This window comes from Sceloporus occidentalis, unplaced genomic scaffold, assembly GCF_023333645.1.
Source record: "Sceloporus occidentalis isolate IW3139 unplaced genomic scaffold, rSceOcc1.0.p SCAF_192, whole genome shotgun sequence".
Classification (NCBI taxonomy): Eukaryota; Metazoa; Chordata; class Lepidosauria; order Squamata; family Phrynosomatidae; genus Sceloporus; species Sceloporus occidentalis.
Window position 1 is genome coordinate 1,576,652 of NW_028317172.1, and position 17,859 is coordinate 1,594,510.

The 17,859-nt window shown below is 38.9% G+C and overlaps 1 protein-coding gene across 1 annotated transcript in view; it reads right to left on the reverse strand.

Moving 5' to 3' along the window:
- Positions 1 to 2,039: 2,039 nt before the first annotated feature.
- LOC149278381 (EF-hand domain-containing family member C2-like) overlaps positions 2,040 to 17,859 on the reverse strand; it is a 52,443-nt gene continuing 36,623 nt past the window's right edge. The window contains exons 11-16 of the mRNA XM_089502078.1: positions 16,991 to 17,124; positions 10,776 to 10,973; positions 9,867 to 9,959; positions 4,668 to 4,767; positions 3,255 to 3,278; positions 2,040 to 2,057 (exon numbers count right to left, since the gene is read on the reverse strand). Coding sequence (XP_089358204.1) covers positions 2,040 to 2,057; positions 3,255 to 3,278; positions 4,668 to 4,767; positions 9,867 to 9,959; positions 10,776 to 10,973; positions 16,991 to 17,124 — 567 coding nt within the window. The remainder of the gene's footprint in view (positions 2,058 to 3,254; positions 3,279 to 4,667; positions 4,768 to 9,866; positions 9,960 to 10,775; positions 10,974 to 16,990; positions 17,125 to 17,859) is intronic.

Sequence of the window (17,859 nt, forward strand, 5' to 3'; positions counted from 1 at the left end):
TCTCACCGCTGCCATCCCAGCGGTTCCTTGGGCAAGGTGTCAACTTCGTCCCTTGCAATGGCAGATCCTCTTGAACTGGTCCAGGCAAGAAGAAGATCTGGAAACGTCCTTCACTATAAGTGGCCAGGTTCTCTCCCAGTTGAATTGGTGGAAGCAGTCGTCCCATCTCGCCAGAGGACTCTCTTTCCGTCCCCGAAGTTGGATTATTCTTACCACGGATGCCTCCGGCCGAGGATGGGGAGCCCATTTGGGCGACACACATCAGAGGCCGCTACAATGTAATCGCGGACGATTTAAGCAGAGCAAGATGGTCGCAGACAGAATGGTCTTTGACCCCTCAAACCTTCTCCACTCTGATGTCACTCTTCGGTCTTCCGGAAATAGATTTGATGGCGACTCGCAAGAACCGCAAGGTCCCGGTGTTCGCATCCCTCAACCGATGGGATCGTCCACAATTTTTGGACGGTCTTTCCATGGTGTGGAATTTCCGGTTGGCCTACATCTTCCCGCCAGTGGCATTGATTCCTCGAGTTCTGCTGAAAATCCGAAACGACAAGGCCAGGGTCTTGGCCATCCTTCCATACTGGCCCAACAGGGGTTGGTTTGTCCTCCTCCGGCAGTTGACTATCACCTTTTGGGAGCTTCCAATTTCTCCACATCTTCTCGAGAACATCGACCTTCGCCTGGAACTTCTTCAGATGTTCCGTTTGACAGCCTGGCTGTTGCAAGGCTGATCTTGAGTGACCAGGGTTTGGACAAGGACGTCGCAGACTTTCTGTTGACTTCAGTCAGGAGTTCAACTTCCAAAATTTATTTTCGGGTATGGACCAAGTTCCTCCGATGGTGCACCGCTAGGCACCTTCCCATTTTCCCTCCTGCCATCAATTCCGTCATTTGTTTCTTACGTGAAGGTCTGACTTTGGGCCTGAGTGTCTCGACCCTAAAAGGGCAGATCTCGGCCCTTAGTCATTTTTTTTCTTTCGGATCTGGCCTCTCACGTGCTTATTAGACGTTTTTTTAAGGCCGCTACTATTCGCCGTCCTCCTAGGAGGTCCTTGTTTCCATCATGGGATCTTGCCGTTGTACTTCGAGCCTTATGTTCAGCTCCCTTTGAACCTCTGGAGGAGGTATCCATGAAGTTTCTGTCGCTGAAAACGGTTTTTTTAGTGGCTATTACATCGGCTAGGAGAGTTGGAGAAATCCAGGCGCTTTCGTCCTCTCCGGAGTTCACGATTTTTCATGACGATAAAGTGGTTCTCCATGTTAAACCTTCTTTTCTCCCCAAGGTCATTTCCCGTTCCACTATTAGTCAGCCCTTGGTTCTTCCTACTTTTTTTCCGTGTCCTTCTTCTCCGGAGGAATTGTTTTGGCACACGTTAGATGTCAAGAGGGCTTTGGAGATTTATATTGCTCGTACCTCCTCCATCCGTTCTTCGGACCAGCTATTTATCAAATTTTTGGGACGGTCGGCCGGGTCAGCAGTTTCTAAGGCTTCTATTTCTCGTTGGCTAGTGGACGCCATCCGCATGGCTTACCACTCTAGTGGTCTCACTCTGCAATGGCCCATCAGGGCACATTCTACTCGGGCTATGGCGGCCTCCTGGGCTGAAAGAGCTGCAGCTTCTCCTGAGGACATTTGTACGGCTGCTACCTGGTCCTCATTTTCCACTTTCGTGCACCATTATCGGCTAGACATCTTTTCCTCCTCTGCGGCGGATTTTGGGCGTAAGGTGCTCCAGGCAGTGGTCTCTTAAGATGGCCCCCCCATTTCTGGGATCTTGCTATATCCCATCGTACTGCCACTGTATGTTGGGAAAAACGGAAATTTTTACTCACCGTAAATTCCTTTTTCCTTAATACAGTGGCAGTACCGGTTTCCCTCCCTTGTTTAATAAATTATGTTTGCAAGCTATTTGGTGTCTGTCTTGTTACTTACTGTCTACCTCCGGTTCGGCCCCGGTTTTTATGGGTAAGGAGGAGGGCTTCCGGGGCACTTAATTGTTTTTATCTTTAGATCAGCTTGTCCCAAGAAAAGAACATTACCCATCGTACTGCCACTGTATTAAGGAAAAAGGAATTTACGGTGAGTAAAAATTTCCGTTTTTACTTTATAATGTAAATATAAATTTAGCATAGGACTTCCTCCATAGAACAGAAGCCACGCTAGACAAAAAATATTATGGCATTTGCTCGATTATAAGACGACCACCCAAAATTTGAATATTAATTTATAAAAAAAAAGAAAAAAGCCTGAATATAAGACTACCCTTTAGGGAAAATGTTTTATTAGTAAATATTAATTCACATGTAAACTATTTTTTCATATTTAATAGAAACTATGAAAAAAGGAAATAAAAACAAAAAATGCATTTTTCTTAATTTCCCAACCTGCCCCCCAGTTATGCACATCTGCCCCACGGCTTGCCACTCTTCCCCCCGTATATGCCTTATACTCCCCTATATGCCACTCTACCCCCCCCCGATATGCCTTATACCCACTATATGCCACTCTGCCCCAGATATGCCTTATACTCCCCTATATGCCCCCTGACTTATCAATGCATCCCTAGACTTGTCCCCCATGCACCTGACTCCCTGGTGTCAAGTTATGGGAGCCAGTGGACGTCTGCACAATGCGTGCAGACAACCTCCGCTGCTACCCAGGAATGCTGATGTGTTGGTATATATTTCCATGTTAGAATAATACTCATGAACTTAAACTAAGCTTTATATATACATATAATACATAAGCTTATATTGAATAAAAAGTGAAAAAACACTGTACAGTGTATACAGTAATACAAAGTCTCAAATGCATTCTAGGACACCAGGTATAACACTTTTTGAATTCCTACCCATTTTTACATGGGATCTCTCATTTGCGTATGCCTGAGCCAGGGTTTTTCTGTGCTATGGTCATCACAAATCTGTGTGTGTGTGTCCACAAATGTGCAATATCAATGAGCACATGATTATATCTCGTGGATATACGAGTAGTCAGTCACATAGTGACTATAAGATCTTGGGGTTCTTATTTCTTTATCCAATTTGCGCATTCCTTTGCAATACTATTGGGGCTAATAGCACGCAATTCTGATACAAAACTGGCAAAAGTCAACTAATTTCCCATTTTTTTTGGCATTAGTTCAGTAACAACATGAGGAAATTTATTTTTACATCATTTACTTATATAATCCCTCCACGATCTAGGAGAAAAACACACCTATATTTAGGGTGCAATTAGACGGACATACCAATGTTTTTACTGCTACGAGAAGCTGTAACAGAAAAAACTGTTGTATGTAAAAGACTTTATATCTTTCATCCATCTAAACATTCTTTCTAGAAAGCAGATCTAAAAGATACATAGGAAACTTAATAAACAAAATTCTTAAATTTAATGAGGAGGAATTCTGCCAGGCCCAGTTTCTAAGAGGGAAGAAAGGGGAAAAATTTGTATGGGCCTCCAGGCTATGATTGCTCTTGAGGTCAGAGCTTGTCTTAGGTGCCACAGTGAGTTACATATTTCTTCTTGATGAATGAGGTATTTATTGGTAGCAATAAAATGAGTATTATTTTGTTTATAACAAGCTTTTTTTATTTAGGCTCAGAATGAGGAAGGTTAATGTTCTACTTTTACACGCTGTTCAATAAAAAGTAGTACATTGGGATTTAATGCATAAAAGCACTAAAGAACACTGTGTATGCTATATGCATCATAGGCTTCATTCCTTAAACCTAGAATGTAACTCATGCTAAAATAGAGGTTAAACTGCTAAAAACCGTGACTGCTAAGAATGGAACTAAAACTCAATTTGCTACTACTTTCCTGTGGACTTAACCAAAGAGTGCAATGCAAAGGAAGTCATTAGTGCTGAGTAGCCTCAAGTTTTGCATGAGCTTGGCAACTGAAAGAAACAAATAATCACCTTACTGCTGTACTTGTGTGAATGTGTGGTGGGCCAAACTAGCATATCAACCCTGTTAACAAATACTCCAAGATTAAAGTAATCACCTGATCTCAGTATAGAATTGACTTCATAGACTGTTTAACTTCCTCTGCCACAAGCATGTTTCATTAATTAACTTCAATCTTGTAATGTATGAATCAAATAAGAAATGGAAGGTTGCTGGAGCGGTCAGGGCTTTATTCACAGAGCAGGATCACTAGAATGTCTACCATTACTAGTTAACCAGACATTGTGTTTTTCATTAGATGTTTGGTTATGTACAAAAATCAATGAGATATCAGCCAGTGTTATCCATGCATCATGGAAAAAAAAACCAATATTACCACAATTACTCCTCTGTAGGCCTAAATGCGCCGATAGTTAAGCAGAACTTACCGTAATTGGCAAATTAGAGGTACATGGCCAAAATGGAAAGTGGGGTTTGTACAAAACTCTTATTAAACCAAGCTGCTTTTGTCTATTGTGGCACTTCTTAAAAAAGTTATGCTCTAGACAAATCAAAAAGCTAGCACCGACTGTAGAAACTCTACTGGAACACCAAGATGGCTTCACTAGCATTTACATTTCACTGTTTCAGTAATAAATTATGCCATATAGAAACAGTATTTGATCATTTTAGGAAAGCAATGCAACTGTAAATTGCCAAATTTTAAATTAAAGCAAGCAACATTTGCTGAGCAAGTCCTGCTAATTTACCTTAATTGGAGTTTTTTGCTGTGCAGGAATTGGATTTTCTCTCCAGTTAAGTCCAGACACCAGTTCCAGATAATTAATTTGACCGTTGTTTTCCTTGTGCCTTTACAAAGCAAATATAGAATATGTTAATATGTACACATAGCATGTAAACAAAACAATTACATATTGCACATGTAATTAAATATTTTATTGTGGACCTTGGTTTGGAACCAACTTTAAAATCAATGAACATCAGAAATGCCTGGTTTACAGTTTCATAATCTTAGTTATCTGATTCAAAGCAGAATGCTAACTATTTTAAAAGTAAAAGCAGATGTGATTTTGTACAGTTGTTGCTTAGTACACTTATTTAGTTACATTTGTTGAAATGTTAAGTTTGGTACACTGCTGGGAGTCCTGTGTGTCTGCTTCACTTGCAATCCATCTAAATTTTGTGTTGTGTTCTAGCTGGTTTGTTTTATATTTTATTTTTTAAAATGTAAAAAAGAGAAAAGCCAGAACTCTTTAGTTCTAGTGTTGTTGATTCCAATTCCATTTGGCTACTCAGTTATTTTTTTTTTATCAGCTTTTCCAAACAGTGTGACATACAGGTTGAAAATCGCATTCTCACTGGCTACTCACAGTAGCCTACCTAGCGGGGGCGGTCTGCCCCGGGTGCCGCTCATCAGGGGGGTGCCACGGGCTAGGGTGACCACAAGTCCCTGGCAGCCTCGTCACTTTTTTTTTTTACGCGGAGGAGAGGGGTGCCTAGCAACCGCTCGGCACCCCTCAGTCTCCTTCGTGAGGCCTCTAACTCCGTTGCGGTGCCGGCATGTCCTGCTGAGCGCCGGAATATGACGTCATATTTCGGCACTCAGCAGTGAAACAGCGCAGCAGCAGAAGAGCAGGAAGCAGCGGCAGAGCAGGAAGACGGAGGTGTCGTGCTTCCACCGCAGGACTTCTGGATAGTCCAAAACCTTTAACTACAAAGGGGACAGGGGGTAGATAGTGAGAAGGGAGGGGGTAGATCGTTAGAGGAGGTAGATAGTTAGAGGTGGGTAGATAGTGTGAAGGGAGGGAGGGGGGTAGATAGTGAGAAGCGAGGGAGAGGGGGTAGATAGTGAGAAGGGAGGGAGAGGGAGTAGATAGTGAGATGGGGTAGATAGTGGGAGGGTGTAGATAGTGAGAAGGGAGGGAGAGGGGGTAGATCGTGAGAAGCGAGGGAGTAGATAGTGAGAAGGGGGTAGAAAAAGGGGGAAAGGTAGATAGTGAGAGAGGGTAGTGAGTATATTGGAATAAATAAACAGTGAGAATGAGTGAGAGAATAAATTAATGTGTGGATGCATTGTGTGAATGAGTGAGAGAATGAATGTGTGGATGAATTGTCTGAATGAGGTAGATAATTAATGAGTTTGTGAGAATGCATTAATGAATGTGTAAATTTGTGTGAATGAGTGAGAGAATGAATTATTGTGGGAAATAATTATGTGAATGAAAGTGAATTAGTGAGTGACTGTAAAAGTGTTTGTGTGTATGACAGATGTATAATTGATTTGTGGAAAGGCAAAGATGGCACAAGCAGGATGTTTGAGCCTTTGGGACCAAGATGGCACAGGCCGGGCTGTTTGGGGACAAATTTGACTCATGCTGGGCTGGTTGGGGACAAAGATGGTAAATCCTATGTGTGTAATCTGGGTGCTGGTCAGGTTCTATGTGGGCAGTGTGGACGCCAGGGCTGGCTTTGGGTTGTGCAACCTATTATCTATGCCTGTAGTTTTATCTGTTGCTATGTTTCCATACATTATTATTGTATACCTGCAAATATGGGATTTGTATGTCTGATTCTATGCCTCCAGTGCTGAGTTCAGCAATCACACTCCTATCATGCCAAGTCAGCTAGTACATGCTGGAATCTGGGTATGCCTGGTCATGATAGGAGTGTGATTGCTGTTAACAAATATATATATATATATTAATATTGTTATTGCATTTTTTTGTCCTATTTTGCTGTGTTACTTACTTTAAATAAAAGTGTGAGATTTTTTTTATGGTGGGGGGTCATATTTGGTTTCGGACAGATAAATGCTTCATTTTCGGTTTCAGTCCAGAATTTTCTTTTCGGTGCATCCTTAAGCCAGACAATGAAGTGGTAGGCCTACACCACATCAATGTTTGACTTAGTATATAGTGATAGGAGTTATGCTTCACTATTATCAATGTCTGGCTCAATGTATAGTGATAGGTGTTATGCTGTACCCCCGTCAATGTCTGCCTCAGTATATAATGATAACAGTAATGCTGTACCACCTTCAATGTCTACACCAGTATATAATGATAGAAGCTATGCAGTTTTAAAGTGTTTGGGGGGGGGGCACATACAGGATCTGCCCCAGGTGCCAAATACTCTAGGTACGCCCCTGTGATAGTGCTTAATATGTACTATACATAATAACAAAGAAAAACCAATGCTCAGCACTCCCAAATGAAAAGTCAGCAGACAGCAACTGGGTAGCAGCTATCAGGTAAGCAAATAAGCAGCCTTTTTGAGAACTACCCCCGCTCAGACTGATTAGTAAAAAAACTGGTCCATTAGAAACAGAAAATACTCAGTTATAAAATAATAAAAGAAAGATGCCTAAAATAAAATCAGCATCTGTAGGTTGGGCAAATATATGGTATATATATGATATTCTAAACTCTGGATGTTCCTTTATTCACAAAGGACATGTATGAGATCTAAGACATAATCTCCAGAGGATACTGAATATATGAATAACACTTTGGGACTGGATGTTACTCTTGAAGATAATGAGGGTTTTTTTCTCATTAACTGGGCCACTATATTTGTAGAGTAGAATGCAGTCACATAGAATGATCATTCATCTGCTCTCCTAAACTTTCATAGAAATAAAGTTGCTCATATTTTGATAAATATTGTAAGTAGGGGAAGTATTAAAAATATTTTTATATTCTACTATTTTACAGAGAAACACAAGGTTTAGAAGGTCTGGCAGCCTGTACCGATGTCCTGATCACGTACTGTAAACTAACTAGTCACTAAACAGCCTGGGCCCTTTAGTGTTAGGAGTAAATGTCAAAAAATCTGAATATACAGGCCATAAACTGAAGAATAAATGAGCACTGTTGAGAGATTTGTGAGGCCCATTCCTCTGTTCGTAAAATAACTCTCATTATGTTATCCTTTGCCACAGAACCTGAATCATGTCCATCAGCTGGGTAATTTGCTGTGGTTACTTTAGAAATCATCATCCAGCTCCCTACCTTAATTTTACTTAACTAGTTTACATTCTGTGCTTCCTCACTGTATATCAAATAGATTTGCTTTCAGTATCAACTCCATTATGTTATTCAATAGCTTGTTTATTTTTCACTATAGGATGATTATTTTTCTGTGTCCATTCACTAACTACACCTCATTCTCTTGTTTCCATTTGGTATGTGAATTTTGATACACATGTGAAAACACTCTTAAAATCTCATTAGAAGTTTTGTGGCTTCAGTGTACACATGGCAGCTAAAACCAGTGCTTTGACATGGTTCACAGAGGGCCAACTGTTACAAGCTATGTTGCTCCTAGGTTCCTCTGTACCCCTTGCAGTCCTGGTCTCTTGTTGTCTAGCATGGAGAAGTGAGATCTGTGCCTCCAGCTTTATTAATCAGTTTTTTCTTATAAAGGGTAGACCTGGACAGGAACAGCACACATGAAGTGGAGTATATGTATAATATATATTAGACTTGTGAATTCGAGTTCGTACAAATTTCAATTTTAATTATCTCAAGTTCAGCAATCTGTATGAATCTCTGATAATGGGGGGGGACTCCTAACGAAACTAAAGAAAAAGAAGCAAAGAGCTCTGAATTTTCATTCTCATTCACTCTCTCATGCTCTTTTACACTCTCTCGCACTCACTCTTTCTGTATAGCTCCCTACCTTCTCAGTGGACTGTATCCGTGTACCTGTCTCCTTGCTGCACACCTCTCCTTCATTTCTCGCATCTCCTTGTTCTACTGTCTTTATTTAGTCCAATGCTCCAAAAGGTATTGTTTCTTCCTTTGCTTCTCCGTGGACAATGGACTGTACATGGCCTCCTGGTGAACTTCCGCAAAAGGGTGGAGAAACATCAAAGGAGAGGCTGTCCCGATGGTTCTGCCCTTTTGCAGAAGTCCACAGAGAGGCATAAATAATACAGATAGATTCGTGGAGAAAGAGAGGTGCAAAAAAGATTCTCATTCTCAGCAAATCTGTCTTCATTATGCTGGCCTCCTGGTGAATTTCAGCAACTGTGGGAAACAGTGTGCCTGGAAACCATTTTGCTGAAGTTCACTGGAAGGCCATGTTCAGTTGTCCACAGAGAAGCGAACAAAGAAAGATTACCTTTTAAAGCAGCAGACAAAGAAAGAAGAGAGAAGAACAAGAAGGCGCAAGAGAAGAAGTAGAGCTGCACAGCAAAAAGATAGGGACACAGAAGCAGTCGGCTGAGAAGGTAGGGAGACATTTAGAGACAGCGTGAGAAAGAGGGAATGAGAGTGTGAGAGTATGAAAGAGCATCAGAAAGGGAATGAGGGTGAGTAACAACAAATTTATTTTACAAACGTAAAAAGCCCTCCCATTTTCATCCGAACCAAAAGGGCAGGAAACAAAGGTCATCGTCAGAACACAAATCTCTAATATATATATAGACTGACTTGTCATACAGCTGTAAAAGGAATGGACCAGTTACAATGGAGATCTTCATAATCATCCCACTGAGGTATGGTCCACAGGGAGCCAGATCTACCAATAAAGCAATAAAGTGATCTGCCCTCCGTAAAACTTGCCACAGGCATCAGGTTTTTGTGTGACACATGTGCATTAAAGAGTTTATATTCCAATATGTCTCTGCAAACATGCCATCTGCACAGTAATCCTCTTTGTGAGAAATTTATGTAATCCTAGAATCTGAACTACAAGACATAATATGCACATTACATATGCCTTAGATTCTGCTATCTAGCTTGAATGTGTGCATTTTACAGTAAGCCATATAGCTCTGACTGACTAGCATTCATTATATTATCTTTCAAAGGGCAGCAGGAAAGCACCCTAGTGCTTTAGAGTCAGTAGCCGCCATCCCACTCTACCTCACAAAAGGTCACCAGCCAGCTCTGTATAACTGATTACACACATTCCAAAGCCAAATCTAAATGCTTGAGGCTTACTTTTGTATTATCACCCGAAGAAGATCGTCTGCCAAAGGAATCTTGAAGGCTTTGCAAATGGTTTTAGTTTCTTGGAAGGAAATCTTGCTGTTCCTACAAACAGAGAGATTGTATTGTTTATTGTAATTACAAGAATTAAAAAAAAAAAGAAGACAGAACGCATCTCACAAATACTAAAAATGTCCTTGGGTTTTTAGTTTTGATTAGCAGCAATATTTCAACAATTAGCCTTTTTCTACACCGCTGCTATACAATTTTGTTTACAGTTTACAAGGTTTTAACTTTATGAGTGTATGACTGCTCACTATCTATTTACAAGCACCTAAGTGCTAGCCTGTCTGAACTAGGCAACTGTCTTGGGTTCCAAGCTGCAGGGGGTATATTTTTAATCTCAATGCCAAATACAAAGGATTGAAATTACTGTTTAAGAAGGTGACACCCAACATGGAGCAATGGTCTTAAATCACTAACTCGAAGTGATAGAGTAGGATGTTCAACTTGTGTATGACAATGTTCATTTTGTCTGTCACCCTGTGTTACAACAATATACTGTTTTTTATGCCATTGAAGAAAATAAAACATGGAGGGGGATTTTTAAGAATCACTGAAGGGCCCTTCTGACCTTTCTAAACAATTTTGAACCATTACAAGGAGACAGAGGTCGCACCGGGCACCCTAGAGGCACGAGCCCCATTGCAGCTGCGACCGATGTAGTTATGCCGGTGCCTATGGCACCTACTGGCACTCCTTAGATAAAATATAATGTACAGTAATGTAACAAGAAATAACACAGATACACTTGAAATCTATTTTTATCTGTGAGGCAAATAGATTATGTATGACTGCTAGGATTTTGAGGGACATTGAAATCAGCTATCAAACACCAACAACAAATACATTTTGCTTTACTTTTCACGATCGTTGTATTTAAATGCATCAGTAAGTCTACTGAAGTTCTCAAATGCCTTTTTCTTCAGTTGCTCCTGGGCCATGCCAAGTAGAAAGCTTAAATCAGCCTCTTGCATTTCTCTAACACTGTAATGGCGTCCTAGAGTCATAATTTCGTGTTCAGTAAGCTGTTTATTTGAAATGTCCACCAGCAGATTTCTATGAAGTGAAGAACAAGACAAACAAGCTGTAAATATAAATACCGTATAACATAGTTTATGATAGTATTTATACTATTAACATACACATTTTGATATACTTACAGAAACATAGAAATAAATTATAAAAATATTTTAATAAAAGCACATTTAAGAGTCACAGTTAGGGTTGCATGACAGTTGAGTCATGTATATAGACTGAAGAGCTGGTTGCTTATGAGACTAAATTGAGTGGCCATACTAGTTTAATTTTGCCAGTTTTGAAGGCTATACATATATAAAAAGAAACCTTAAATATTTAGAAACCTATATGGCCCAGTCATGAACAAAAGGTTTGAATAATTGAGTCCATAGTAAGCAGGACAATATAGGGAGTAATTTGGAACATATATCATGACAAGACTAAATAAAGCAGTAGTGGGGGCCCTATGATATCTGTGGTTGGGAAATTATTTGCAAGTTTGCCAAGGATTACTATTCAGGAATACATTTTGTTCAACAATGTCATTAGTAAGAGTCAACTTGGTTTTATAAAGGACAGGAATTAGCTAACTTAATTAGATTTCCTGAAGAGGTAAAATATATAGACCATAGATTTTCTTTCAGAAAATGTGATTTATTTGGATTTGCTAAAGCATTTGATGCAATTCCTTATAACAGTTTACTGTACAAATTAAAAGTGATAGGCTTAGGCAATAATTTTGCATCTGGATTGAAAACTCTAAAGCTAGAGCGTAGAAAGTCTTTGTTAATAAAAACCAAACAAATTATATTTAACGTTGATAAATGCAAAGTTATGCATTTTAGGAAAATAAATAAATGTGCGCATTTTGCCTAAAATGGGTTGTGTTAGGGAAATCATTAAATGAAAAGGACCTGGGAATAATTGTATACAATAAACATAGCAACAGTGTCCATTGTGAGTCAGCTATTGCAAGGGCCAGTAAGATACTCTAATGTATAAAAAGAGGTATTGCCTCACAGGAGGAAAATATAACTTTGCCTCTGTATAAGTCAATGGTAATACCCTACTCTGAATATCCAGTGCAGGTCTGGATGGGCTACAAAGTTAAAGGTGCTTTAATGAGATATAATAGCATTACAAAAATACATACAAGGACAATGCCAAACATTCTCTTAAAAAGACCTTTCACTTAAAGCAATAAAAAGAGTTCTTTACAATACGAACAATAAAGGTGTGGAATTCACTCACAGACATTGTACTATTAAATTCAAGAGATACCTTTAAATATGGGCTAGATTATGTGTTGAGCAAAGAAGAATCTACACTGATATAATTGGTTATAAGGATAGGATAAGTAATAGGTTGTGAAAAATTAGATTAAGACAAATTAAATGTCTATTGACAATATATGTTGAATTCATTTTCAACTTAAATATGTCATTAGGCATAGAACCTCACTTTTGATCATCCACGAGTCTCAAGCAATTGTTCGATCTTCTTTCTATTGTATGCAACCCCCTTATAACAAGATCAATAAAGGCCCCAAATAATGAAACAAAGTATTCAAGGACGAGGTTTCAACATTTTATGTTTCATTTTAGTAACAAGGCAATGACAATAGTACTTGTTAATGTTAGTGGTGGATTTAAAGATCCATCTGTTTAAAAAGGCACCTCTGCTTAATGGGTGTTTACGGCTCTTCTGGCAATCAAAACATATTATTATACATAGCAGCATATCATTATATAAAACTGCTTAGAGCTATGTTTTCCAAAATGTGGGCCATATGCAGTCTGTATGGGCAAATATTTTAATTATTACAGTGTATGCCTTTTTTATTTTATATTCATTCCCCACCTTTCTTATATGTGCTCAGGCTTAGAAGCAGCTGGTGGCTACATCTGTGCCCAAGCCAAATTTTCCTTATGCCATATTCAACAGGCACTTTATTACCATAAACAGGGCATCACTGTGACAGATCCCTTAAATAGTTCAAGGCATACTCACAGAAGTCATGGAATCACTAGATACGCATACCAAATATATCTGGCCATACTAGTATGGTAAGAGCACAAAGACTTTATCGTAGTCACTGATTGTGGCACCAACTGATTCTTGTAAAAGTGCTTATGAATATCATTATTTGTCAGGAGGTAACAATATTCTGAATTAAGTCACTTGTTTTCAACCAGGTATTTCAGATGTAATATACTAGTGCAAAAGGCACCAGCTGGTACGCTCCGATATCACTAAACTCAGACTTGTGTCCACAGAATATTGCTGGTGATAACAGGATATATTATACCCCCTGGCTGTTATAAAGCGTTAACAATTGTAATATGTCTGTTAGTTTTTTCTATCAGTCTCACCTTTACTATTTTTACTAGGGTTGTATGTCATGCATGAGTTCACTGTGAATACAAAGTACTCAATGGGGAAAAGTTGTAAATATCCACCGAAAGAAAAAAAGGAAATAATTATCCTGGGACAGTGATTTACAGTCGCAATATTTTTTTTAGTCTGAACAAATTGTATGTTTCTGTGGATGATGGGTGAGAAACGTTCATATTTTTAGAATTACAACATTTGGGTGGTCTGTAAATCATTTAGTTATGCTTCAAATTGTTGGTTCAGAGAAGGCATGAAATAGCATGGCTTATAAAGAAAACCTGGATATGACTTCACGCCAACAGTAAATGAAACGCAAAAAAAAAAAGTGCATTTATTTTCAGCACTTCCAGGTGCCCTTGTCCTGGTGGAAAGAAACAATGCTTCACGCTCTCTGTCCCTTAATCATAGACTGGCGTGGAGTCACCTCATGGTTTTATATCTGCTATTGACCAGTGGGAGCAAGAGGGGGCTTGCATTTTGGAATTGGAAACAAGGTGGGAGCTGTTTTGTTTCTGTTATAGAGGAAACCTTGCTGCTTTGACACATGCTTGCCTTGAATGCGCTTATGTTTTAATTATGTTTTCTAGCATCTATATATGTGCATGATGATTCTTGAAAATACTGTTGCCTTCTTTGTACCTTTTATTACATGTCATTAACATAACATAGTGTCGCAAGAATATTTTGCACGGAAGAAAAAAAGTCACCTAATATATTTCTTAATGTTAATGCAGTACCATATTAGCAGACATGTTGTTGGAGAAGTTAGGGGGTCCTACTTGAGCCATCTAACACTTTAAAGGTAGTGGGGATATACTGGATTTGCAAGATAAGGCATATTGAGTGCTAGGTGCATAACTGATATATTATATACATTTCAGACATAAATATTAATAACTATAAATATGAATTCCCATAGAGTTTGTGGGAGTGAGTGTTATGGGACTGAGATGGTATCAAGAGCAAGAGTAATAGGAAAGGTATTTAGATAAGCTGATATGTATGGATAGATGCTTTCATAAATGTGTTTCTAAATGCGTTCAATATGTGCACAGACCTGGATGGAACTTTCACAGAACATGATGTTCAGTTCTATATAATCCATACACTTTTTCAACCTGACACTTGAGTGCTGTACAGTGTGATGTTTACAGAACTCTCTGGATGCCAGAAAAGCATAGAAAAAGAAAGCAGTACTAAACTGCCTCTGTAAATGAGCTGAACTGAATTTAGACTAACTATACAATGGTCCATTGGAAAAAAAAAAGAATGAAGAAAAAGAATGTGAGGGCTGAATTGCCACCCAGAAGAGATGAAATTACCCAGCCAAATATTTCTAATGCATGCCAATTGTTTTCCTTAATAAAAAATAATGTTGCATTCTTGTCACCACAGCTGACAACTTATGCCATATTTTTCTCACTGGCATTCTTGATTACCGTATTTGCTCGATTATAAGACAAGGTTTTTTTCAGAGCAAATGCTCTGAAAAAGACTCCTCGTCTTGTAATCGGGGTCTTCTTCTAATCAGACCTCAAATGAGGTCTGACTATTAGACTAAGATCCAGATCCCCCGCATCGCTGCAGGGGACCTGGATCCTCCTGTGCGGTAACCTCAGCTGCTGCCAGCGTCTATCACCGAGCGCCGGCGAAAGTGCAGGCAGCAGCCGAGGTCGCATACGCGCGTACCTTCCTGCTCCCGGGATAGCCCGCCCACTGCGGGGAAGCAGAGCCGGTTGGGGAGATTGCTGCAGGACCGGGACCCGGCGGCGCTGTGCCGTCCCAAAGCAGATCCGGTAGACCTCTTCAATTTTCTGGAGGAGGCGGGGCCTAGCGGGGTCACACAGCGTCATGCTGAAATCCCGTGGGAGCTGCAGCAAGCGCCTGCTGAGGCATCGCGGTGAGTGAAGTGCCTGAGTGGGTATATTAGTGGCTGGGTAGGTAGGTAAGTGTCTCGGTGGGTAGGTAAGTGTCAGAGTGGGTAGGGAAGTGTCTCAGTGGGTAGGTAAGTGTCTGGGTGGGTATATTAGTGTCTGGGTGGGTATATTAGTGTCTGGGTATGTAAGTGTCCCCCTATATGCCACTCTGTCCCATGATATGCCTTTTAACCCCCTATATGCCAGAGTGGCATATAGGGGGTTAAAAGGCATAACATGGGGCAGAGTGGCATATAGGAGGATATAAGGCATGCCTGGGGCAGATGTGCATAACTGGCGGCAGATGAGCATAACTGGGGGCAGGTTGGTAAATTAAAGGAAATTTAAAAAAAAAAATAGACATGAATTATTATTTACTAGTAAAACTTTTTTCCTATAGGGTTAAATTAATATTCAGATTTTGGACAAAAAAAATGAACAAATTCAAATTAACTAAGGGTTGCCCCAATTCCCACATTTCTGTATTTCTCTTACATTTCGTATAGGAACATATATAATGTTATCTAAAATCATATAAAATGAATTTACTGTTTAAGACATCCTTTCAGATGAGACCTGGAACTGAGACTGTTACATCAATTCAGTACAATGAGCTCAAATATAGATCTGAGATCTGAGAAAGCCAAACAGTATGTCAATGGGTTATAGATAGCGGACGAAAGTAGAAACATGTTGGGTTCTCATCTTCCTCAATTAAATATTGATTCTGTTGTAACATCACAAGTAGGGCATTTTTTTTTTATATATAATAAGTTTTTATTGGAGAGTTTCGATTAAAGATTTTTTTTTTGCATGGATATCAAATTCTTACAGAATAAAGAAGTGTGTTGGTTAATGACAAAGATATTACAAGGTCAAGGGAACACCGAGATCAATTAGGGCATTTATAACATTTTACAAATATATTGTTTCTGTTGGTAAGGATGCTTTAAAAAAAAAATATTGTGCTAATTAAAATAAGTTTATGTCTGTTAATTAGGGCTTGCCTGAATAGTAATGTGTTTGTCAGACAGTATATTTATCCTTCAGACACAAGTGTTAGTTGGTGGTCAAACATCTCAAACTGATGACACTTTGAACAAATATATTAAATGCAGAGCGCTACGTGTCAAACAACACGCAGACTCCCTTTATGGTTTTAGGAAGTACAGCTGTGAATATGATGATAATTCATTCAGCTTATGGCTTACTAAATCATTTTGATGGATGATCAGCTATCAGCACGGTCTTCTGCATAAAGAGATTTTGGAAACCAGAGAGTATCTAGTATAAAAATCCTGCTGCCTTTCAGCTAACTATGGAGTACAGGACTTTAAATGACACAATATGCATTTAATGAGCAATGAATAACAATAATAGTATATTGGGAAAATTAGTTTTCCCATTGTAGTCCATTGAACAGTGTAATCAGAAACCAATGTTATTTGTTTTGTGTCATATTTCACTTACAAAGGCAATTAAAGCTTTACCATATCTGGAAAAGTTTTAGGATACCCCCTTATATAATTCAGCAAGGACTACCCGCTGTTAGCATCCTGTTAGCATAAGTGTTCATGTTGGTTGGCTCACAGCAAATCATATGTGAGAATAGTTTTATTCTAAAGGAACCTTGGCTTCTACAAATGTACTATATGAAATAAAACAATCCCATGTGTGTCATTAATGACGATTTTTTGATATAAAGGACAGTACACTGTAAGTCTGATTAAGAAGCACATTTCATACCTGAACGTTTCATAAGCCATCTCATTGGTGTTTTGAGGATCTCTAGCTGCAAACAGTTCCTTGATTTCCCTAGATCTTGGCTCTGTGATACTTCTCAATTTACTTATAATGGCATTAATGTCAGCCATAGGGAACTAGAAATTAAAGATTAAAAAAATTATTATTATTATTTATTATTTATATATAGCACCATCATATTCTGCATCTCTGTATAATAGGTTAACAAGACATATAAAGTTGTGCAGCACATCTAAACAACTTAGACTTACAGAAACAAAAATGTGGAGAGGGTCAGGCTAAAAACCACTTTATAATCTAGAAGATTACAATCTTTATCTACAATGCTGTTAATTTCTTACCATTCTGTACTCTTAAGTGAAACCTACCCGGCAGATCTGTTAAAACCTTAAAATACGCATTACGTATGCATTACGCTATATATAAGCTGAGTGACAATATTCTGCCCTTACTGGGGGTGCTTAAAGAAAATATACTGCAAGAAATCTTTGGAGTCTCATAAGATGTATATTTAATAAGCACCATACATTAAAGGGACAGTATACACCCGAATAGTATGGATCAATATAAAACGCATAGCAAAATTAATAACATACAGTAGAATGACCAATTATTACCTTTTTGGTATTTGAAAATAAAAAAAAATATCTAGCATGTAATAGAAAATACACAATTATTTCTTAGAAAGCTGTAACATATAAATTTTGTGAAAGGAAGCATTGATGTAACATTTATATTCTATAGTGCTGTATGAACCGGAAGAACATATGGCAGCAGTTAGCTTAGCAGGAGCTCATTAACATGATGGGAGCCCCCAGCTATGCACAGTTAGGAAATGTACTACAAAATAT